The sequence below is a fragment of the Sodiomyces alcalophilus genome (assembly GCF_042370955.1).
Source record: "Sodiomyces alcalophilus JCM 7366 unplaced genomic scaffold ACRALscaffold_1, whole genome shotgun sequence".
In the NCBI taxonomy this organism is placed as follows: Eukaryota; Fungi; Ascomycota; class Sordariomycetes; order Glomerellales; family Plectosphaerellaceae; genus Sodiomyces; species Sodiomyces alcalophilus.
Genome location: NW_027263532.1, coordinates 2,567,400 through 2,589,762, shown reverse-complemented (window position 1 = coordinate 2,589,762; position 22,363 = coordinate 2,567,400). Strand labels below are relative to the sequence as shown.

The 22,363-nt window shown below is 52.5% G+C and overlaps 9 protein-coding genes across 9 annotated transcripts; 5 read left to right on the top strand and 4 right to left on the bottom strand.

Moving 5' to 3' along the window:
* Positions 1 to 470: 470 nt before the first annotated feature.
* On the top strand, positions 471 to 1,199 carry ACRALDRAFT_1067221 (uncharacterized protein; the record flags this gene model as incomplete). Its single annotated transcript, XM_071017420.1, has 1 exon — positions 471 to 1,199. The coding sequence occupies one exon, from the start codon at positions 471 to 473 to the stop codon at positions 1,197 to 1,199; it is 729 nt and encodes a 242-aa protein (XP_070879180.1).
* A 459-nt stretch (positions 1,200 to 1,658) lies between these two features.
* On the bottom strand, positions 1,659 to 3,192 carry ACRALDRAFT_2096313 (uncharacterized protein; the record flags this gene model as incomplete). Its single annotated transcript, XM_071022777.1, has 8 exons — positions 1,659 to 1,751; positions 1,809 to 1,957; positions 2,044 to 2,154; positions 2,195 to 2,226; positions 2,291 to 2,426; positions 2,493 to 2,605; positions 2,703 to 2,916; positions 3,132 to 3,192. The coding sequence occupies 8 exons, from the start codon at positions 3,190 to 3,192 to the stop codon at positions 1,659 to 1,661; spliced, it is 909 nt and encodes a 302-aa protein (XP_070879179.1).
* A 1,644-nt stretch (positions 3,193 to 4,836) lies between these two features.
* On the top strand, positions 4,837 to 6,656 carry ACRALDRAFT_1054010 (uncharacterized protein; the record flags this gene model as incomplete). The annotated part of the gene is made up of 3 exons (XM_071015804.1): positions 4,837 to 5,436; positions 5,507 to 6,556; positions 6,612 to 6,656. 3 exons carry the CDS (start codon positions 4,837 to 4,839, stop codon positions 6,654 to 6,656), a joined length of 1,695 nt encoding a protein of 564 aa, XP_070879178.1.
* A 1,795-nt stretch (positions 6,657 to 8,451) lies between these two features.
* Positions 8,452 to 9,021, top strand: ACRALDRAFT_2089318 (uncharacterized protein; the record flags this gene model as incomplete). Its single annotated transcript, XM_071022537.1, has 1 exon — positions 8,452 to 9,021. A coding segment is annotated over one exon (570 nt), but the record flags the coding sequence as incomplete, so codon positions are not given.
* Positions 9,022 to 10,891: 1,870 nt separating this feature from the next.
* Positions 10,892 to 11,987, top strand: ACRALDRAFT_2092573 (uncharacterized protein; the record flags this gene model as incomplete). The annotated part of the gene is made up of 2 exons (XM_071022598.1): positions 10,892 to 10,936; positions 11,007 to 11,987. 2 exons carry the CDS (start codon positions 10,892 to 10,894, stop codon positions 11,985 to 11,987), a joined length of 1,026 nt encoding a protein of 341 aa, XP_070879176.1.
* Positions 11,988 to 12,403: 416 nt separating this feature from the next.
* On the bottom strand, positions 12,404 to 13,451 carry ACRALDRAFT_2096696 (uncharacterized protein; the record flags this gene model as incomplete). Its single annotated transcript, XM_071022794.1, has 2 exons — positions 12,404 to 13,203; positions 13,289 to 13,451. 2 exons carry the CDS (start codon positions 13,449 to 13,451, stop codon positions 12,404 to 12,406), a joined length of 963 nt encoding a protein of 320 aa, XP_070879175.1.
* A 1,867-nt stretch (positions 13,452 to 15,318) lies between these two features.
* On the top strand, positions 15,319 to 16,626 carry ACRALDRAFT_1067227 (uncharacterized protein; the record flags this gene model as incomplete). The annotated part of the gene is made up of 2 exons (XM_071017421.1): positions 15,319 to 15,346; positions 15,449 to 16,626. 2 exons carry the CDS (start codon positions 15,319 to 15,321, stop codon positions 16,624 to 16,626), a joined length of 1,206 nt encoding a protein of 401 aa, XP_070879174.1.
* A 688-nt stretch (positions 16,627 to 17,314) lies between these two features.
* On the bottom strand, positions 17,315 to 18,643 carry ACRALDRAFT_205835 (uncharacterized protein; the record flags this gene model as incomplete). Its single annotated transcript, XM_071021839.1, has 11 exons — positions 17,315 to 17,408; positions 17,469 to 17,519; positions 17,549 to 17,662; positions 17,704 to 17,829; positions 17,934 to 17,952; positions 18,027 to 18,063; positions 18,111 to 18,136; positions 18,205 to 18,229; positions 18,259 to 18,334; positions 18,392 to 18,414; positions 18,530 to 18,643. The coding sequence occupies 11 exons, from the start codon at positions 18,641 to 18,643 to the stop codon at positions 17,315 to 17,317; spliced, it is 705 nt and encodes a 234-aa protein (XP_070879173.1).
* A 553-nt stretch (positions 18,644 to 19,196) lies between these two features.
* ACRALDRAFT_2038857 (uncharacterized protein) lies at positions 19,197 to 20,861 on the bottom strand (the record flags this gene model as incomplete). The annotated part of the gene is made up of 2 exons (XM_071020914.1): positions 19,197 to 19,831; positions 20,024 to 20,861. 2 exons carry the CDS (start codon positions 20,859 to 20,861, stop codon positions 19,197 to 19,199), a joined length of 1,473 nt encoding a protein of 490 aa, XP_070879172.1.
* Positions 20,862 to 22,363: the final 1,502 nt, after the last annotated feature.

Genomic DNA, 22,363 nt, shown 5'->3' with positions numbered 1-22,363 from the left:
TCCTGAGGGTACCATCCAATGCCCGTGATTCTTGCACAGGTGGTGCGGGGTCACTTTACCCCACGACCGCTCCAGTGGGCCCACAAGACCTCAAGCCCCTCCACCACCTCCCCCACCTCCCCCACCTATCCCAACTAAGGCAATCATACTCTTGAACTCATCCTATGATTGGATGTCACTGGTTGCCTCGGGAATCGGACAACCCCCACGTAAGTGTCCCCTATTCCGAGATATGAGCCCCTATTCTCGACGATTCGCTCTCCTATATCCAAGTGTATGTACCCTTGGGCAGAAAATGATGATTATAAGAAGCGGCCTACCATGGTAGAATTTCCTGGTCCGTGGGAAGCCTAGGTTTTGTTCCTTTCTTGTTTCTTTTTTCAAACTCGATCAGCTTTGGTCACCATCGTCGGATCGTGAATCGTCCATCAAATCAACCCCTAGTCACTATTCCCGCATCACTCTTGGCCATGCCTCTCCAACTCAGTCTCAACGGACAGACTCGAATTATCCAGGCCCTACCATTAACGCCTAAAGATTTTGCTTCGTTCGGCTACGTGCACGAGAATCCCCAACCCGACGTCCACCCTTCCGTCGAACCAGTGCCTGACACGCTTTCCCCTTCCGCCATTCGTTCCGACCAAGTCACAGCCTTCAAGTTCCTCTACCCATCCATACCTCTAAATCTATACCAGCAAGCCCCTTCTCAAAAACCCGGCGAAACGTCTCTCGGTGTCTTCGTGGTTGCCACACGCCCTCAGGACGTCCGAGACGGCCATTACTCTGTCCGCCTACTCGAGCGTCACCCCTTTACCACCCAAACCTTCTCTCCCATGATCACCCCGCCCGGCTGCTCTTACCTCGTTCTCGTCGCACCGAGTCTGCCACCACCGGAGGAGAGGAAAGATTGGGGCTTCCCCCTGAAACCCGATGCCCAGGGCCACGGCACTCTTCAAGGGAGTGGGCTGCCTGACCTGAGCCAGTTGCGTGCTTTCGTTGCTACGGGACAGCAGGCCATCACTTACGGTGCCGGTACATGGCATGCTCCCATGGTAGTCCTGGGTCCCCGAGGTGCGACGATGCAGTTTATGGCCTCGCAGTTCTCGAATGGTGTTCGCGAAGAGGACAGCCAGGAGGTTGTCTTTGGAGGGGGAGAGGATGAGGGGAAGGGCTGGATCAAGGTGCAGCTGCCGGAATGAATAACATGTCTTTGTGAAGTTTGAGATAACTGATAGAACCAATTTGTAAATAAATTTCCTCGCGGATTAACCAAAATATATTAACGCTCGGTTTAGAGTTAGGGTTTATGGTTGACCTCGCAGAAAACAACTATCAGCAGCCCAGACACCAGACACCGTGCTCTGGACCTCACCTTGAGATGAGAAAAGTTGGGGATTAGTTAATATGTATTTCTATATTCCCTACTCTTTGGCGATCAATGGATGTTCCTGACTCGACACTTCCCCCACTCTTCGCGATTACTCATTAGACACTGCAAACGTTGCATCATGAGTAACAATTGTCCGAATGCAAAAATAGTATGTACGTCAATAAAGAGGTGTGTTGACCCCCCCGCTAATAGGGTGACTAGATACAGATCGGTGTAATTAATACTCCGTGGTCCCTTCAAAGCGTTCACAGCAGCTGCGGTATGGAATTTAGAGAGTTCCAGCCACGCTCTGCGTGATACCACCGTCGATAACAAGATGCGAGCCCCAGATGTAATCGTTTGTGGCAAGCGTGAGGAGGCCCTACCGGTCGTCAGGTTAGCAGATTTCATCATATGCAGTCTGTGTGTCTGAACTTACGCTTGCAAGATCTTGTGGCTTGCCCATACGGCCAGGGGGAACGCGGGCACCCATGCCGACCATCTCCTTTTGGAAATCGGCGTCTTCCTGTGCTTGGCTCTCGTTGTTCTCGTTCGAGCCACCAGTGGTCATCTCACTGGGGTACCATCCTTCAAAATTCTACCGTCAGCTTTTTTTTCTCTCTCTTCTCTTGGTTTACAAGAGGATGATAGAAAATGGGGACAGCTCGACGTACCTGGCGCAATGGCGTTGACGCGAATCTTGATGTTCTCGTGGCTAAAGTCGTAGGCCAGTTGACGGGTCATGTGCACCGCGGCAGCCTTGCTAACCTGTATCGTGGTGTCAGCTTTGAATAGGAGATGGACGGATGCTGCAGGGGTGTAAACTTGCATTGTAGGCCAGCTGAGAGGCCTCGGACCTTTGTATTGTCAGTATCTTCAGTGTCTGGTCGTGCCCTGACGACAGGCTCATGGGAAACTTACATCCTAAGATGACCGCTGTTGGAGGTGGTGTTGATCACGCTACCCAACCGGCCAGTGTGGCTAGTGACGGACTTGGCCAGCAGCGGGAGGAATCCGGCAGTTACAAAGTAGATCGAGGTAGCATTGACAAGGAAGGCTTTCGGCGGAGGTGGTTAGCGTATTGACTGGCGAGAAATATAGGAAAGGCCTCGGAAGTGATTACCTTGCTGCCAAAGGTCGATCGACTGCTCAAACATGGAGTTGCCAAACTTTTCGGGACCATCTTCCGGGCCCGCTTCCGGCTTTGTCGTCCATACGCCGGCATTGTTCACAAGTCTGTTCCAATAGTCAGCCAATTTCCATCATGTTCACTCCTGGTAATCACATTATTCTCATGTATATTCCTAGTCAGTTTTAGCTGGGCAAGACTTACACATTAACATAGCCGTCAGTCTTGGTGATGTGCTCCACGGCAGCCTTGATGGTGTCCTTGTTGGTAACGTCCATGACGAGGGGGACGATTTTACCCCCAGAAGAGCCAATCTTGTCCTCAGATCCGTGGACACGGGCACTCGTTTCCAGGACTTCCTGACGGCGGCCGGTGATGTAAACCTTGGCTCCATTGGCGGCGAAGGCCTGAGCGTACACTTTACAAACACGTTAGTGGGCCAAAAGTTCCGGTATATGACGGGACGCACGGCCGGCTGGATGGTGCCGCCGCCACGGCGTAGGAGTAGTTTGGATGACGAAGAAGTCGTACTCAGTCCAATTCCGGTACCACCACCAGTTACTGATTGGACAAGATGTTAGTAGTGGGACTCGGAGATTTTTCATGTCTCTTTTTGCTTTTTTTTTCACTAACCGACAACAACCCAGTCCTTGACGCTAAGGAGGGAAGCTGCTGAAAGAGGGTTGGCGGTCATTGTGGTAGATTATGCAACGAATTTCTCAACGCTGGTGAATTTGAGTAAACAAAGCAAGGTACTGTGAATTATTGTGTTGATTGAGATGATGTAGTCGAATGCACAAGGTTGGTTGATTGTTTGTTCATTTGATATACGGATTCCTGTTACTACGACGCCTTAAATATCATGTTCTCAGCGTTTCTTTCTTCATACAGAGCCCTCACTATGAAGTCTGCACCCCGCGTTCGGTCGAATAGATTGTGATCCTTTGATCCTTCCCGAGATAAGATCGATCAATTCGAGTTGAAAATGCTCCGGCGGCCGATCACGTATGAGTATCTTTTTAGAGTCTCGGGTCATACCAAAGGTGCCAAGAGCCCGCCGTTAAGCATAAACCGAGATGATTGTTCACGGTCCATGGAAAGCCGAGTTAAATCCTAGGGCCGTACCCTCCAGGCAGCGCAATCCTCCGAAAGCGCCCGTTTAGTGCGAGGAGCGGGCCGTAACTCAATCGGGATACTAATGCAGCTGGCTGACCGTCCCCCATTAGCGTATCCGCTAGGACGCTAGTGCCTACAGCGATTGACAGGGGCGGTCAGCCTGTTGCATTAGCGTGGGGTTGCGTGCCCGTTCCGGGGTCTTGGCAACGGCCTAATAGCGCGAAACAACGGTCGGCTAGTGGGCTGACAGGACGGTCAGCCGATTGCATTAGCGTGCCAAGACATAGGGGCTCCCATGCCACGCCCTCACGGCTGACCACATAAGGCTATCACGATTCACCAGCGGCCACATCACTTAGCTGCGATCACGGCACTTTTTCAAGGGAGCATTGTGTTAGAAGAGAAGGGAACGATGCGCGGCATTCGGAGGTTTATGTTTCCTTTTAGCCAGGGTTCTGCCAATTTCAAAACCCCCGATGGACAGATGTCCATGATCCCTGTCCAGGTCTAAGCTGACCAAACCCATGATTACCCCCCATGCCAGGAGACACCGGACCATACAAGCCCAAGTATGAGTCTTGCGAAGATTCTTGATGGAACCCATCAGACGCAAGTCATCTCGGCTGTTCGCTTTCCAGGGACTGTACATACATGATAATATAATGTTCGTACCCACCTGTGGATAAGACAAGAGGTTCAGACTTCATAAACAAGCATGTCCGCCGATCATTTTTCTCCGGTAAGTGGCTGACTTCCACGACGGTCATCCGTTTGCATTCTTGGCTAGAAATTGCTACCTGGAATTGCCTGACAGAAGACTGACAGCCAGGAGATGAAGGAAGCTGGTTGGTTGGATAGGTTGGTTCTCTTACAATTTATTTGAGCCTTCTCGAGCCCTCCAGTGGTTCGAATTATTTCTAGCCCCTACACCGATTACAAAACGAGTCGCTACGGCTGACAAAAGGAATTTCAACTCGCTGCTTTAAAGGAAGCCTGCGACCTTCTCGACTCTCACCATTCGAGGTTCGACATTCCATCTTGTCTACCATACAATCAATTCCTCCCTACCTTTCCTCGTGGTAAGCCGCCGCCTCCACCTCGGGCCTCACAGGCGACAAGACAGTTAGAGGCCGTGAATCATTGCTGCGAGAGCATCTCCTCTCATCTCCTGTTCTGGTTTCGCCATCTTCACCGCGGCGTCCATCGCTCACCAGCCGCCAAAATGAGCGATCAAGAAAAGCAGGCGACCCTCGCCGACAGCCTCTCCACAAGCAACGCCGCCACCCCGCCGCGCGTCGAGAGCCCGACCGCCGATCCCGAAAAGTCAGCCGACTCGACCGACGGAGACGATGCGGGTCCCGAGTACAAGCGCGAGATTCACGGCGTCAAGTGGGTGTTGACCGTGGCCGCCATTCTCTCCTGCGTCTTCCTATACGCCCTTGACACCACTGTGGTAGCGGACATTCAGCCCGACATTATCGCATCGCTGGGAGACTTCCAAAAGTTCCCATGGCTCGCCACCGCCTACGCCCTGCCGTCCACCGCGCTGGTGCTTATCCAATCCAAGATGTACGGACTGTTCGACATCAAGTGGCTCTACTTTGGCTACGTGGTTCTCTTTGAGATTGGCAGTGCCATCTCCGGTGCCGCCCCCACCATGGACTCTCTGATCGTCGGGCGCATGATTGCTGGTATTGGTGGCTGCGGTATCTACGTCGGCTCCTTGACCCTGTTCAGCGTCGTCACTACCCCCAAGGAACGCCCTCTCTACATTGCTCTGATCTCTCCCACATGGGGTATCGGCACCGTCTTGGGCCCAATCGTGAGTTTTCTTTCCCCAGCCCCTGACTCCATACCACGCCTCACCGCAAGGCTGACCTTATTCCGCGCAGGTCGGTGGAGGCTTCGCAGAGAGCAGCGTCGGTTGGCGATGGGGTTTCTACATCAACCTGCTCATCTTCGCTGTCGCCGCGCCCATCCTCATCTTCCTCCTGCCTTCGATCGATTTCGCCAAGGGCCAAACCGCCAAGGAGAGGACGAGCAAGATCGACTGGCTCGGACTGGCCATCTGGACCGGCTGGTGCGTTTCCTTCTTCATGGCCATTACCTACGGCGGCACCCTGTTCGAGTGGGAGTCCCACAGCATGATCATCCTCTGGGTCTTTGTCGGTGTCCTCGGCATCGGCTTCATCCTGACGCACAAACTCCACCCCTTTGTCAAGAAGGAGAACCGACTGTACCCCAGCCACATGCTCCGGAACTTCAAGCTGGGCATCTTGCAGTTTGCCACCTTCTCCGCTGCTTCGGCCGTCTACATCCCCATCTACTACATCCCGCTGTACTTCCAGTTCGCCCGGGGTGAGTCGCCCGTGGAGGCCGCCATCAAGCTTCTGCCTTTTGTCATTGTGATTGCCACCGTCGCCATTCTCAACGGCTTCTTCATGTCGAAATTCGGCTACTACATGCCGTGGTTCTTTGTCGGCGCGCTCCTCGCCGTCGCTGGAGGTGCCCTCATGTACACGGTGGACATTGACACGACCGTCGGGGAGATTTACGGATACAGCATCCTGCTCGGCATTGGCGGCGGTTGCTTTATGATCACTGCCTTTGGGTGCGTCTCGGATATTGTCGAGCCCAAGGACGTTTTCAACGCCATTGGCGTCATCAGTCTTCTCCAGTGTATCGGCATCACCTTCTTCCCCTCGCTCAGCGGCAGCATCTTCCAGAACATCGGCGCCAAGTACGTCGCGCGGGTCCTGCCATCGGACTTTGTTAGCGACCCGCGCGTTCTGCTCGCTGGTGCGAGTAGCCCGGAGTGGCAAAGTTTTTCCGAGAACATCCAGGCCCAGCTTGCTACGGCCATTGTCGATGCCATGAGCAATATCTACACCATGACCATTGCGGCCAGTGGTATAACGGCCATCCTTTCGCCGTTCCTTGGAGTATGTATTCTCTCGTCTTACCACGTTCGTTTATATTGTACTAATCAGATTGCAGTTCGGAAAAGTGGGCGGCGACGCAGTGGCTGCCGGCGGTGCTTAATCGGAGACGAAATATCGGCGCGCTATTTCGGTGACAGCACGGCCACAGGAGATGGAATACGGCAACATGTAACAGAATTGGTCAGATGAAGGTGTTGCAAGGCCGCACGCGTGCTATTTTTATTATTTTATTCTCCTCTTCTCCTTATTCTCATTTCTCTTTTATTCATGCTCTTCGCTGCTCCCGGCGCGGTTGTTAAAGTTGGTTAATGTCACATATGGACTACTGTCCTCGTGCAGTTTGTCCTTGCAACTCTTAAAATCACATCATGGAGATAGACAGATCTTTGCGTGTTCATTCTTTTTTTCTTTTTCTTGTCGCATATAGAGGTACTGAATCCAACCAGTCTCTGGCACACTCTGCTGTCTGGTCTCTACCATTGTGCAATTCGAGTCTTCACCAGTGCCGAGTGCGAGTAAAAGCTGACATATTTGGCCAACCAGCTGTGCCAGTCTTCTTCAACACTTCTGGTAAACAGGATCATGTACTGGGCTGGCTTGTTGACCATGTGCTGTTCGTTGGCATGGAAGAGACGACGAAGATTGGTCTACGGTGGCATCGAGTCCATTCCTGATGCACAGGAGAGGAATCATTGTCTTTACATATAGATTTGTCTCAACTGGGTCTAACATAGTATGCATCACATCCGGCACATCATAGATTGCATGGGATTTTCCTGCAGCAGCACCCTCAGCTCGTGCCCCCAAACATGCAATGCAGTATAAGCCTGTTGGTTCGGATGGACGTGTACTCCCGCGGCATCAGTGCCGAAGCAAAGCCAATTCCGAGACTGTTGTGGATTATAAATATCAGCCAACCTACCGAGATGAAAGTGCCTCGATGGACATTGGTGCCGTTCCTTGCAGTCGTCTGGTCTCAACGTTGAAGATGGCCCGAGTCTCGATCCACACTCAACTGACATCGACCCCCCCATCCTTTGACAATCTCCTCGGTTCAACACGGAGAACGGACACTTTCGGGGTCTTGGCGTGGCTTAGAAAGCCAGCTGATGGTATTGGTGGTGTAGCACGTCCGCTGGTCCCGACGCCAGTGCCGATGTAGGCTGCATCCACGTAAGCTGGCGTATTGGATGTATGCAAGTCGATCCTGTGGCGAGGAACAAGCGGCAGACAATAAGCAAGCGGCACGGGTAGTACCGTCTATGTCCCGAGCCGGTCTCGACTTCCCGGTCCTAAGTTGGGGGGCGAGGAGGCGGGATAGGTACCGGGGACTGTCGTCCACCATCTCCGACTCCCGGTCCATCCGTCGAATGACACAGCGCGCATGCCATGAGCTCACCAAGTACTGAGAGATTCGACGAGTCCACATACTCGGAAGTAGAGCCCAAACCCGCCACCCGTCGTGATGACCCTGTCGCACGTGACCTGCAACTTCTCCATGTATATCAATGTTAACAACCCTCCCGAGGATCCATGGTATTTTCTGTAGGATTGTCCTTCCCACACAGCTTACACACCTCCCCAGCTCTTGTCTCTTTGTTACTGAGGAACGAGTCCCGTGTCCCGGTCCCGTATTTCGGAGGCTCATTCCTGAATTCCACTGCCATGTCGAAGACAGTGGAGAACCACGATATCAGCGAGGCAAGCTCAGGTTCCGAAAGGACGGAGAAGCCTCTCAGTGGCCATGCCGCTAGGTATGCCAAGGTGCATAGGTTCTTTGGCTTTACCCACGGATACAACTTTCCTTTATGTAAGTTCAACCGGTGTGTATTGTTCCTGTTCTTCGTTGCGCATTTCTCACGCGCCGTCCTTCAGGGGTAATCTTCGCGGGCGGCATGTTAGGGTTCTCTCTTTCCCGCCTTCCCGACTTGGACTATGACGGCCACTTCAAGGAGAAATTTGCCCTGGTGCCCGGCTACTGGTACTACTTTGGCGAGGGTCACTACCGCTATGGCATGCTCATCCATCTCGCCACCGTGTTGCCCGCAGGCATTCTCATGGTGTTGCAGTTTACACCCGTCCTCCGCCACAAATTTCTCATGTTCCATCGCATCAATGGCTACATCGTCTCGCTTCTCACCGTGATCAGTAACCTCGCGGCGTTTGTTATCATTCGACACCCGCAAGGTGGAAATCGGACGAGCAGCCATGCCGTCGAGACGCTCATGGGTATCATCACGACCGTTGGAATCGTCATGGCTGTGTGGAACGCTCGTCGGAAGCAGATTGACCAGCACCGGGCTTGGATGCTACGTACCATGTTTTACATGGGTGTCACCATTACGGCCCGTCTCCTCAACCTCGCGGCCACGCCGATCATTACGCGCATCGGAACGTACTGGGCCGTCTGGATGTGTGACGAAATCAGCTTCCTTTACACCAATTTCGGCCTGGACTTTCCCAAGGACGAATATCCGGACTGCTTTTTGCCGGACGGGTCCCTGGACCGCTGGAAGCACGTTGCTGTCAGCGCGGTAGAAAACCCGCAGCGGCTGGAGCAACTGGGCTCCAGTTATGTTATCGCTTTCGGGACCATGGTAAGCCCTTGTTTCTTCATTACGTGTACCCATGAAGTGTTGCCATGTCTGACGGGAAGAAAACAACAGCTTTGGATCTGTCTCTTTATTCACGTGGTCGGAGTGGAGGTGTATCTCCGGATGACTCCTAAGGAGTCGGAAAGACTCCGTCGCGTGAGCTACGAGAAGCAGTTGGAAGCCGGTTACCGCAACCCTGGCAGTGCTGGTCTCGTTTTGGACCGATGGGCCGACGCGGACCCTTGGACTCCTTCAAAGTAGGAAAGAAAAGAATGCGGAATACGGAGCATCTTTGGCTCGCGATCGGATGAAGCAACCCATGCACAAGATCCGCCGGAGGTCCACAGCGGCTATGATTCATGAACTGTAAGCGGCATCCTTGGACAGAAATAAGACGAGAGTTGGTAGACGTACATAATACACCGGAGAACAGGCAAATAGATTTCTAGACAATAACAGACTTGACACCTTTGTCCTCATGGCATTGGGAAGCGCTCATCTGCCTTGTCCTTGACTCTGAGAGGGGTTTAGAATTACTCCACTGCTTTTCTTGGTATCTGCAGAACGCATACATATAAGCAGCGAGTGGCCCATTACCTGGTTCCGATATCGGTATTGATACCAAGCAGGACGTATCAGGTGAGCTTGATAGGAATCCTTCGAGCCCTCACGTGCTTCCTTCAGTACCCAGCTCTGAATGCAGAACGCGAAGCATGGCGCCCCAGTACCGTAGCCCAGATGAACTACCACCTTGTTCGCTGGAGAGTTTCACGTAGTATGGGGTAATGGGACACGATTGAGGTCATAGAAGGGGTTAAAAAAAAAAAAAAAAAAAAAAAGAGGAAAAGGAAAAGGAAAAGGGGTAAAAGGGGTAAAGGGGGCAACAGGGGTAACAGGTTCTCAGGTACCTGTCATCACGGTAGTAAACCCCTTATGTAATCATCACTGGGTTGACTTGAGATCAGGAGAATCAATGTTGATTTGGCCATGTGGTCACCCGGGACTCTCTAGACCGCGCTGCATAGAAGGATTTAGTCTAGTCAGCCGTTCTTGGTTGCACTGGACAGTTCCGATTTTTTCCACCAAAGGAGCTCTGGTCTACGGCGTACGTTGTACCTATTAATAACGACCCCTGTGTCAGGACAGGACACTTGCTCTCCTCGACTCCACAACGCCAAGTATGTACGAACGTGGTTTAAACGACCTTTCATAATTAGTTAGACCCTAGACCCTGACGCGAATTAGAGAACCCATCGTCTACAAGTGCAGTGCTCCGTAGTGGCCGGGGTCTTCCCTGTAGGCGTTTATAATGGTGTGCGACTTGTCAGCCATATGCATCTTGGGCCGACATTAAAGTCAGCCAAGTGCACCACTTGGCACTGACACGGTCAGCCATACGCCTTGAAACGGGGTCCAGTCAGCCGAAAGCATCAACGGCGTCAGCCAAATGCATCCCTAAATGATGTCAGCCAAGTGCGCCCTCGCGTTTCCCCTGTATGATAGCCTACAGGGTCCCGTTAGACACAGGCTCTAGCCTCTGTTGAGACCTTGAACGTGAGTAAATGCGACATTCCCCTAATCTCGTGACACAGGGTCCACGCCAACACGGGAATGGAATGTCGGAATGGGATGAACATGAGCACCTCGTCGTGAATAAATAAACCGGGATATCTTTCTGAATCACAATTGATCTGATCAAACAGGTTCCAGCAAGTCATCGTATTCATCCCATAAAGTAATCATGGCCAAAAAACTCATCACCGTGCTTGGTATTACTGGAACGCAGGTATTCTCGGAAAAGTCCTTCACGCAAAAGCGCCCAAGCTCCGATCAGACGATAACCTTTTTGACTGTAGGGTGGTTCCGTGGCAAGCCGGTTCCTCAGCCACGCCGACTGGCGCGTCCGCGGGCTCACACGCAACCCCGCTTCGGCCAAGGCGAAGGAATGGGCCGGTCGAGGGGTTGAGATGGTCAAAGGCGATCACGATGATCTAGAATCGCTCAAGGCGGCCTTCAAAGGCGCGCACGCCATCTTCGCCGTCACTGATTGGGCCGCCAACTACTTCCGCGTCAGCGAGGACACGGCCCTACAGGCGCAGGCAAAGGCGGCGGGAAGGACCGTGGAGGAGTACGCCGGGGACCTCGAGAAGGCGCACGGCATCAACGTGGCGACGGCGGCTTCTGACCCGGAGGTCCTCTCGACCCTGGAGAAGTTTGTCTTCTCCACGCTGCCTGCCGTGCAGGCCATCAGTGGCGGCAAGTACAAGCATGCTTACGAATTCGACTCCAAGGCCGGCGCCGAGAGTTACATCCGGGAACGGCTCCCGGAACTACGCGCCCGGCTGAGCACGGTCACCATGGGCGTCTTCCAAGAGAACTGGGCCGACGTCGCCGCCTTTAGGCCGCAGAAGAAGCCAGACGGCACGTTCGAGTTTTTGCGCCTCAATGTTCCGGGCCCTCACCAAGAGACCCCCGAGGTGATTGCCACCAAGGACACCGGCGCCTTTGTCGAGGCCCTGGTCCTTCACCACCCGCCCGGCACGGACGTCCTGGGTGCCAGTGACATCCTCACCAAGCCAGAGTACGCGGCGCTTTGGGGTCGCACAATGGGAGTCGAGGCGGGCGCGCGAGACGTCGAGCTGGAAGAGTACCTCAGGTACATCCCAGAGGGGTTGGAGGAGACAATAGTCGACGATCTCAAGTTTTTCGCAGAGTACGGCTACGCTGGCGGGAACCCCAACGTCAAGACACCAGCGGAGCTGGGCATCAAGACCACTCCTTTGGAGGATTTTTTTCGGAGCGAGGAATCCGGTGCAGCATTGAAGGCCAGTCTATGATGCTGATTGGTTGATATACGCGCCGACAGTGTATTACCTACACGTTGGATGATCATTACCTGTCTATGGAGTACTGTACCGAGATCGAGGTTCCCATTCTGTTGGCATCACATCACCTTGGTTTTCTTCTCCCGAGGAGGGAAATAAAGAGACTACGAGTAGGTCCAGATGAATATCCTTAGAATTTCTTGAAAGAATGGCGAGAATTCTAGGTAGTTATACAAACAAATACGTTGTGTAAAGTCGAGTGTATCCCCATTCCTACAACTTACGGGCTCAATATACATAGGTAGCAGGTACAACGTACAGCGTACTTGGACATATCCCCTCTTCAGTGGACCTTATGTCTTGGACAATAATTGCTTCTGTCTGTAATGTACACTGTAATGTATGTACAAGCAAATGATCGTCCCATGCTACTCTTGAACATCACCCGGACTCGCCAGCGGCTTTTCGCCTCTTCGACTTCGCCAGTGATTGGTTGACACTATAATCTCTGGACAGCCTCGTATTACCCATCCCCAGTTTCGCAGGAAAGGTTCGCTTATTTCCCAACTCTGAGGATCCCAAGGCTCTCCCCAAACCACGAGCCCAGCCCATTCGTTCCTCCCTCCGCCCGACTCCATGACATCCTCAAAGAGCTGTTGCTCGTCGTCGGCCGACATGGTGCTCGCCGCCATCAGCAGGTTGTCCCGCATCCTGGGCAGCGGAAACAGGTCTAGCCACGGGTGGTGTCTCGTCCTCAGTTGCAGGCCCGTGGGCATGAGGCTGCTCGGTACGGTGTGCGCGAATGCGATCACCGGCTTGGAACTCGGTCCGTCGCGGCCAAACGGCGAGACCGAGTCGCAGATGAGCCAGTCAAAGTTGAAGCCTAGCGCCGCCGCGTTTCTTGTGAAGCCGTTGATGGTGTTGAGCTGTATGACTTTGAGGTGGTGATCGGCACACGGGTCGGCCGTCAGGTAGCTGGTCAAAGCCTGCTCGGCGAATCGCTTGAGAATGGCTCGCTTTTGCGAAACGTTCTCCTCGGAGCAATGACTGAATGTCGTCATGAACTTGTCTAGCGGAGAGGATGTCGCATCGTATCGTGAAAGACTCGCGGGGGAGGTCGTCTCAGGTGAAACAGTCCCCGCGGAAACGGCGCCGGGAGAAGCAGCCCCGGGAGAAACGGCCTCGGGGGAGGCAGTACTGTAGGCATTTCTTCGTTTCCTTTGCCTTGCTGATTTTTTTTCCCGTTCAGCTCATATTCACTTGTTACAGTGAAATTTGGGACACAAAACCACGCCAATCTCAAAAAAACTCACAAACTCGTTTATTCAGCCTATTCTGCAATTTCTTTCGCTCTTTCGGATCTGTTATACCTGACCAGTCTTCTCCGCTGTGTCGTATGTTGACTTCATGTGGCATGCGTTGCAACTCGAGACGATGCAAGTTCTCGACGCGCGAGACAGCGTGAGGGGACGCCATCATGATAACCAATGATGAAACGACAATGGTAATGGTGATAATGGAAGGGTGAGGTGAGGAGGCAGTGGAATGCTGCGCGGCAAGCTGCACGGGCTGCGTTGGGCCGTCTCCAATTTATAACTGCACTCGGCTGACCGTTGGACCCACCCACACCAACTCGCCTGGACACATTGGTCACACTCCGGTCTCCGCTGCATGCGGCTGACCTGCGGGATCCACTTGACTGGCCCGTGCTGCACCTGGCTGACCGTCTTTTCTGGGCCCCACCGTCCTAACCCGTTGTGTACCTAGTCGACGATCTGGCCTGAACCACCTGCACCTGGCTGACGATCTGATCTGCGCTTTGCACTCGGCTTGTTTCCGTTTCCAGCTTATACAGTATTCGTATTACTAATATCTATATACTTCGTACTTAGTAATGAGGCATTTCGTATCATCTTAGCGTCGTAGTAAAAGACAAAGTAAAAGACAAGTATAGAGCTATCTTATGCTTTAATCTATTAATACCTTGATTAACCTAATAGGTTCATCAAAAGCCATAATAATAACTCACTCGTATTAATCGTAAATTGAGAAACACTCAAGACGGAGAACAAAAGAAAGACCGAAGAAGTACGTTGTATCCGTGTCAAGGCAGCATGCGCAAGAAGAATAGGTTTACCGAGATTCTACAGGACAATCGTATTTCATTGGTAGAATCTTTGTCCATAAGGATTCCCACCCCTGGTTCGTTTTGCCGTGTGTGTCCGGCAGTCGCTGTAGACTCCGTGGACTCCCGATCCCACCATTACAAACCTTGCTGTGTCTCTCTAGGCCCTTGCTTAATACCACTGCGCCAGTGAATTGACGCTGTGACCCACTGATCTCTCCACTGACACGTGGAGAGAGAGTCGAACGATTGTAGTTATATTCCGTAGGGCCGCCCACTCATGCGACAGAAAGATTCCAAAGCTCTTCCCTCCTACCCGCCAAGGCCCAAGTTGGTTGCATCCTCGACTATCACAGCGAGGCGCTTTTCCGTGATTGGACGTGGCATAGGGTCACAGGTATATTGATGTTTGGCAAGTATGGCACTCGCGATTCGCTAACGTACGCGAGCACCCCGTCGCCTAGTAAGGCTGCGTCCATCGTCTACTTCGTATGCGAACTGGTGGGACTCCGGGGTCGCCACTAGGAAGCAGGTATCATCCTGCATAATCGGTTGCGCATTAATAACGCGGACCGCGCGCTCCCGCCGAGGGACCAGGCAATCCTGTAGTGGCCAAGTCGGATGGGAATCGGAATCGTTAAGCGGCACGGGCCGTTACAAAACCTAGGTCGTGAAATCGGCACTCCCTCCTATATTCAAGCCACCGTTGCAACCCTTCTGCCTCGTTTCCGGTGAGCAGCGGGAGTCTTTAGCCTGTCTCGCGAGGTAGTATAGTCATCGATCGCCGTTACATATTGGAGGATGAGAACCCTGGTTCGTTCTCAAGGCAGAATAATCCTTTCGCGCCCTCCCAGTCATTCCTTCAGCCCCTTAGAGCCAAAAAATGTAGAAAAATAGACGAGAGTTCGGCATTAGCATCGCCAGGCGGCAGGAGGCAAGTGGTCAACCTCGTATCTCCTTGAGAAAACCGAGCACGTCAAAGTGCCCATTTATTGTATAACTAAACTACTCGAGCGCTTCTTCCCCCTATAATAGATGTGAGCACGACTTTTTGCCCTCAATACTTCCCAGGATCGCCCATTGCAACACATCCCCAAACACCCCAATCCCACTACACCCTACTATCCTTCATTGTTACCTTACCCACCCTCCTACTTGTATACAAAATTGACCGCTGGTCGTTGGTCCGTTGGTGCCCGTCATTGCCCGTCATTAACAATGCCCCCTCCATCGGGCGTCCGGCTGCGTGAGAGCTGCCAAGCTTGTGCAACTTCCAAAATCAAGTGTTCCAAGGAAAAGCCGCAGTGCAATAGATGCATAGACAGAGGCACAGAATGTCAATACCTAGTCACACAGAGAACTGGCCGAAAGGTCCGTCCTCGAAGTGAGTCCAAAGAGGATCGGACGCAGCGACCAGCTTCTGGTCACAAGACCACGCGTACCTCACCCGCGACCTTGCCCTCCCTGGAGGGTGTATCGACGCCCGAATTCTCCCTGCTGGACTCGCAATTCGGCACCCTCGACACGGCAATGCTGGATCCAACTTCTCACGACTACTTCTCGATGCTTTCGGTGGACCCCAATTTCTCGCCCATTCAGCCCTATGCAAACGCCCCAGGTTCCTCTGACGGCTCCATTGACGACACCATCGGAATGTCTCACGGGACCTTGGCTGCAGAGCCTTGTGTCTCACATCCGTCCGACCTACACTTCCCGGCAGACCAATTTTACCTTTCTGGCCACGATCCGGTGCTCCCGGGCGGCGCACCAGACGGAACCGAATCAACCTTCACTGCCGGCGGCGCAGCAGCAGCAGCATACTCCCTCCCGCATAAGCAGCTATTCCAAGAACTCGGCAACTTCCAAAGTCAGACCCTTTCTCGGCAGCCGGAAAGCATAAAAATGGCCTTGCAGCTGATGGGACAGCTCTGCTGCCCACCTGACACGCCCCCCGACGCCGATCTCTCCCCATTGGAGCTTGAATACCGGGCCAATACGCTCATCGACGAATCCAGGGTGGTGACAGAGACCGTCAACGAAATGCTAAAGTGCCCCGGTTCCGACGACGGCTACTTCCTGGCCGTGGTCTGTTTAGTCATGTCCAAGGTACTGGACGCCTACGTCAAAGCAGCCCACGCCCTGAGTGTCCGCGAAAGGGAGGGGCAGATGTCAGGCGCATCTTCATCCTCGGGAATGTCGTCCTGGTCACACACTGGGGCCGACTCTGCCTCCAGCACCTCGCCGACAACGAATGGGAGAGACCCGAAAGCGGCGCAGCAGCTGTTGGACGACCTCTACCAAGTGCGGACATCAATGAACCACTTAGGGGCCAAGATTGTATCCGTGTGCTCAAGACGGGATTGGGTCCTGAGCGGCGACCTGAATCCTTCAAGCCACGATTCTCTCGTGGCGACCTTTCCTTTTTCAGCCGCGATTTTGAACCAGTTGTATGAGGAGCTGCGGAGGCGTCTAAGTGCCATATCTCTACAGTTTATCAATGAATTGAAGCAGTTCTGGGTGCAATGACAACCCATTTTAACCAATTTACCCGTCCCCTCGAGGACAAAGCTGACCCCCATGCACTTTGGTGACAAATAAAGAACCCTTGCACCGGCAACCTTTTTTCGTGATTGTGTATGTGCCGTGCATATACCTTTTTGCCCGAGCTGCCCATTGACTCTCCATATCCGCACATCAAGCCGCCATGTCATGTAGTGACAATACTTGCTAGGGCGGTGTACTGACCACGTGTGATTCGATCCAGGGTGCTGCTTGTGCCACGCCCCCTTCAAGTCGTAGTCTTGTTCTATGTCGGCGTTCGGTCTAATGACAAACTGATACAGTTCAAGCTGTTATAGCGCCCCTATTTTGAGTCTGGGACCAACATCGTATTATAAACCTAGAGAAGGTATCGTGATCCCTTACTACTAGTAGGAAGCCTATAGAACTCTATACCAACCCCTCTTTATATCTCTAATGTCCCCCCGCCCCCGAGAAGGTATAGATTCAAAACGCCGGTTAGGACCCTATAGTGCCAAAGTGCATCTTCGAACTAGACTATATATAGGACCCCTGCCTCTTTAAGAATAGAACAAGGTACGTAACGTGGGGGGATGGTCATGGTCCCTTAAGGTGAAATCGGCGGAGGATAAATCAGAGGTCGAGAGACGTTGATGATAGATAGAGTAAGGCGACGTAGCCACCAGCGTGTGAATCATCGAGTTGACCTGGTATTCGTTATATAAACAACAGTGTTGATTGTAAAAAAGCCGATATGGAGAACTTTGTAGAAGATTCTGCTGGCTTCTCTGCAATATTCGTACCACGACAAACGCGCGGCGTTATAGGAGGCATACTCGACTTTTCACGATTTTTTGAAGTTGGAGGGTTTGTGGTGTTGAAAGGAGGAAGACTCGTCACTTCTTGATACCCACTGTACCCTCTGTACTGCGTCAAGCTGGCCTCTCGTTGTGTTCCCTGAAGCGCCTGGAATGGAGGCTGGCCTATGGCCGAACTTGTGACTAGGCCGTCAGACGAGATCGTCGGCGAGTGATTGAGGCGGCTGTGGAAAGTTACCCACAGCTTCTGCTTAGGCCTCACTACCCTGTGGACTGAAACGCAATCTGGCGTTGTTGGTATTGCAGTTGCCTGGGTCTTAGGAGGGGCGACGGAGCTGTGGCGGAATGGATGGTTATCGAGGGGAGAAGATCGGGGGACTTGATGGTAAAACTTGCAGAGATCCAAAAGCCAAATAGAAGGTACAGTGTACGGTGTCCTTATATAAGGTACTTCAGGGTGTGTATCCCTGAACCTTGAACCTAGACCGCCCTCACGGCATCATCTTCGGCAGTGCTCGTCCCAAACATAATAGCACAAAAGCCACAGTGTCTAGTAAAACTGAGCTGTTAGTAAGAATCTGTCCTCACCATAAGACATGCGACCGGCGCCGCGGCCGCGCGATGCCTGGGAAGCCGACCGGAATCCTGCTATGAAACCAGGAATTATAGCACGGTTCGTTCGACGGCGCTAAACACATCTTTCTGTCTGCAATCACATCTATCTAACAGGCTGTTACTCTGCTCCGACGCGACCAGATTATCTCACCTTCTTCGACCATAGCCCCTAGCTCCTCCAGTCACGGTCTTCCGGGCCCTGAACAAATACAAATGGCTGTAGAAGCTGTTGCCTGACCTCAGGTGGGACGTGGCATAGGCATGTGACCCATATGTATGAACTAAAGAAAAGGTGGGCAGAGGGCCAATTGGTCTCTAAGGTGGTAGATTAACCGCACGATGTAATGTGTGGGAAGGGATGCTGATACATCTTAATACCTTAGTAACGTTGCTTCTACCTAGACCTCTTGAGATTTCTGTGTGCATAAACCCCACTCAGGGGCGTTCTATTTTCTGATATACCTAAGATATCGGACTTCCTGGGCTTGATTGGTCTCGCCGGAGCCACTGCCGACAACCCGCAGAGGACGGGAGGTCTGGTAGTTCCGTTTGTAATGAGTTTTGAGGGCTCTTATTGGAACTCTTCGCATGTCTCCTTTCTATTGATCTATATACTGCAGGCCCCCTGTCTATGTTGATGTCTTGATTAACCTCCTATAATTGCCTGTTCTCACTGCCTTTACTCTTCCTGAACCCCCACCGAGAACAAGGCGCTTCTGAACACTCCTATAACTTTCTTTAGTCGTTACTTTCTTAAATAAGAGCTGGGAAAAGGTATATGTTCAGTCTTTATATTGCTCTGTACTAGTCATAAGTCTATCTACGACTAACTCTGCTCTATTACCTTACACATTTACGACATTCTTATAGATTTTATTGAAATTTGAGACGATAATTCCCTGACTAGTTCACTACACCTCCCATCCAAGCATTTGAACACAAAAAGGTGGGAAGTTAGCATCAAGAGTTATATCACGTACTTCACAAAGACTCTAATTTACAAAGTAGACTTCAAGGAGAACAGCTGTCTATTGTTCATTTTCTACAAAGAAAATCTAAGATGTGTCTAAATAGCAACTGCTTCCAGAAAATCATCCCATGTCATTCATGCACCATCGTTCACGCAACGCGTTCCATCGCCATTCAGGCAGCAGCGACTCCATTGGCATTCATGCGACTGACGCCACTGACCAACGGAGCCATGTTGAGGGTGGTGCCGTTGACTGGGTTGAGGAGGCTGGCACCGTCAACACCGTTGGTGCCATTAGTGCCCTCCCTATCTCTCTTGACCAAATCGAAGGCGAGGCGGGCTGCGCTGGGCAGTCTATTTTTGTCACCGCTCGCTTCAATGTCGAGCATCTCCTGAGTCCACGAAATGATCGAGTCAATCAGCTTCCTGACTTCGTCCTTGGTGTTATGGGCGTGCAGCAGCAGTCGCACTCGGTCCTCTCCCTTGCCGACAATGGGGAACACAATGTAGCATCCGTTGATTCCGTCCCGCGTGAGGTGGAAAGCAAGGTACAGCGCGTGTTTGGAGCGCGGAGTCCAGAGCGGCACGATGTGGGTGATGGGCAACTCGTGCCAGCTTCCGTCCTCGTGAAGGGGCATGTCGAGAATTCCCTTCTTGTGGGCCTTCTTGTAGACGGGGTGAGAGGTAAGCGTGTCGAGGTAGAACAAGGTGAGTTCGTGCAGATAATCACGAGCCTGTGATGAGTTAGCCTGGATAACACAGAGAAGTAGGATATAATGGGATATATTACATCTTGCATCTTTTGGCTCTGCATGAGTCGGAGTCCGGCACGGCACGCGGCCAGCAGTGTGAACGGAGGCGCAACGGAGCAGATGAAGACCTTGGCCTGGTTGATAAGGAGCCAACGGATGGTGTTGTTGGACAAAATACATGCTTCGCATAATGTTAGTCGAAGGTCATGGGGGGTAGTCTATGGCAGTGGGCTTCGGGGCTCACTTACCGCCAGACCCAGCCAATGCCTTGCCAAAGGTAATCATGGTGATGGCAACCTCGTTCTCAAGGCCCTGCTCCTTGACGAAGCCCAGCCCCCTGGGACCGCAGACTCCGAAACTGTGGGCCTCGTCGACGATGAATTGGGCGTTACCGTGGGGGAAAATCTCCTTGGCGGCGTCGATAAGCTCCTTCAGGGGGCAAATGTCGCCATCCATACTATACCAGCTCTCGACGGCGATGATGACACAACGCTTGCCCGACTTGACGAGCGGGGTTGATTCCTTGACGGACTCCATGACTTCAATGAAATGGTCGACGTCGTTGTGGCGGAAAGGGATCTGCTCCAGGGCCAAGCTGACCTTCATGCCGGAAAGGGCCGTGGCGTGCATCAGCTCGTCGTACACAATGACATCGCCAGAACGGGGGACGGTGGAGAAAATGGCCTGGTTGGCGGTCCATCCGGAGTGCACCACAAGGGCCGACTCGACGCCCATGAGCGATGCCAGCTCGCGCTCGAACATGTCGTGGTACGTTGAAGTGCCGTCCAGGAGGCGCGATCCACCCGCGCCGATCTGGAAGCCGGGGTTGGCCTCGAGTTCTTTCATAAACTCCTCCCTCAGAATGCCGGTGGCGCCCATTCCGAGAACGTCACAGGAGGAAAAGTCGGTGGTATGGCTGGGGGTGTGAATGGGAAAGCCAAGGCCGATTTGTCGGGAGAGGTCCAGTTCTTCTTCGATATTTCGGTAGAAGACGGAGCTGTTCTTCATGCTGGGCCCCTTGATCTTCTGGGCAACGGCCCATTCCTCTCTCCACTGGCCGCCCAAGTCTTCCCCGGTCGTTGCCATTGTGATGATCGAAATGTGAGAATTAGAATAGACAAGCAACAGGGGCAAATTGGCTGAAGATGTGTTTGGGTGAAGATGAGCTTGAGTGAAGATGAGCTTGACTGAAGATGTGTTGGAGTTGAAGTTGTCAAGATTTGAAGGTCAAGTATCTCTGACTCGGGATCGAATGAATAGGCCTCCAAAGGCTGGCTGTTTATATATATCTATACATATATAAATGTAAATTTATATTCATATTTATTCCTGGAGCATGTAAGGTAGAGATCATATGGACTAACCTCATCTGTTTATCTTGCTCTTTCAGTCCAGGTGCATTACTACGTAATCCATAGCCGGGCAGCTAAATTGTACGGGTTGTTGTTTCAGCCGAGTTTTCACATCCGACGATACTACAAGCAGTGCGCAGACGGCAGAGCATGCCGGAGAATGAAGCGTCCTATCTAGGCTCCCGAATAGGCAATGCATAACACGCTATCCCCCGATCTGCATTAATTCCCCGATCAAATGATTGCCCGATCTTACGGCACGAGCCGCACGCCAGTGTCAGTCGGCTTTTCATTGGGCCGATCCCGTATCTTGGACCCACCCCCTATCCAAGCCCCGATATGGTACCTAGGTACAAGCGCAACACATTTTTGAGCTTGCCGAAGGATTTGATCCTTCGGTCTCTTGGCATCACGTGCAAACATCGGAGTGGGCTCGGACTTCTGGTCAGCTTTGGCCACTCATCGGCCAGTCACCATCTCCCAACTCAAAATCTCTGACCTCTCGACAACAACCATCAGCCGTCTGGTGGCTTATCGCGGACATAGAGCATCAGAATTCTCTTCTCCGAGCACCTCTCGGAGCTGTCGTCCCTATGGCTAAGGCGCCGAGCGGCCGAAGGATTCTGGCTGGACCCCTGATTCCTTGCCTTCGAGTTTAGAGTCTTCGAGTCGCGACAGGCAGCAGCATCTCGCAATGGAATCCGACTTCCGAATCTCAGCAATACGTGAATACGAGGGAGGAGATGCTTTCCATCCTGGCTCACCGGCGTTCAAGCTGCGAACCGGGCGTTTGCTTCCACTTTCGAGGGTCAGAAGAGCTCGACAAATCTTGATATAAGAACCAGAGCGCCTTCCTCTCCATGACGATCTTTTATGAGACAGACACAGACACAACAAACATTGTCCGACAAGAAGTCCACCCCACGACCACACTGTCCTTCAAGCGGTTCATTCGGCAAACACTGTCCTTCAAGCATTTCGGACAAACCAGCACTATCTTACAAGCAGTTTGCCCGGTAAATAATTGGTCTCACAAACAGCTTACCACGCCGTAAAACCACAACATCAGCAAAATGCCGGCCATCACGACCATGAACGGTACCAATGGTACTAACGGCATCTCAGACGCCAACGGTACCAACGGCGTCAACGGACACAGCAACGGCGTCAACGGACACGCCAATGGCGCCAATGGACACGCCAACGGCACCAACGGACACGCCAACGGCACCAATG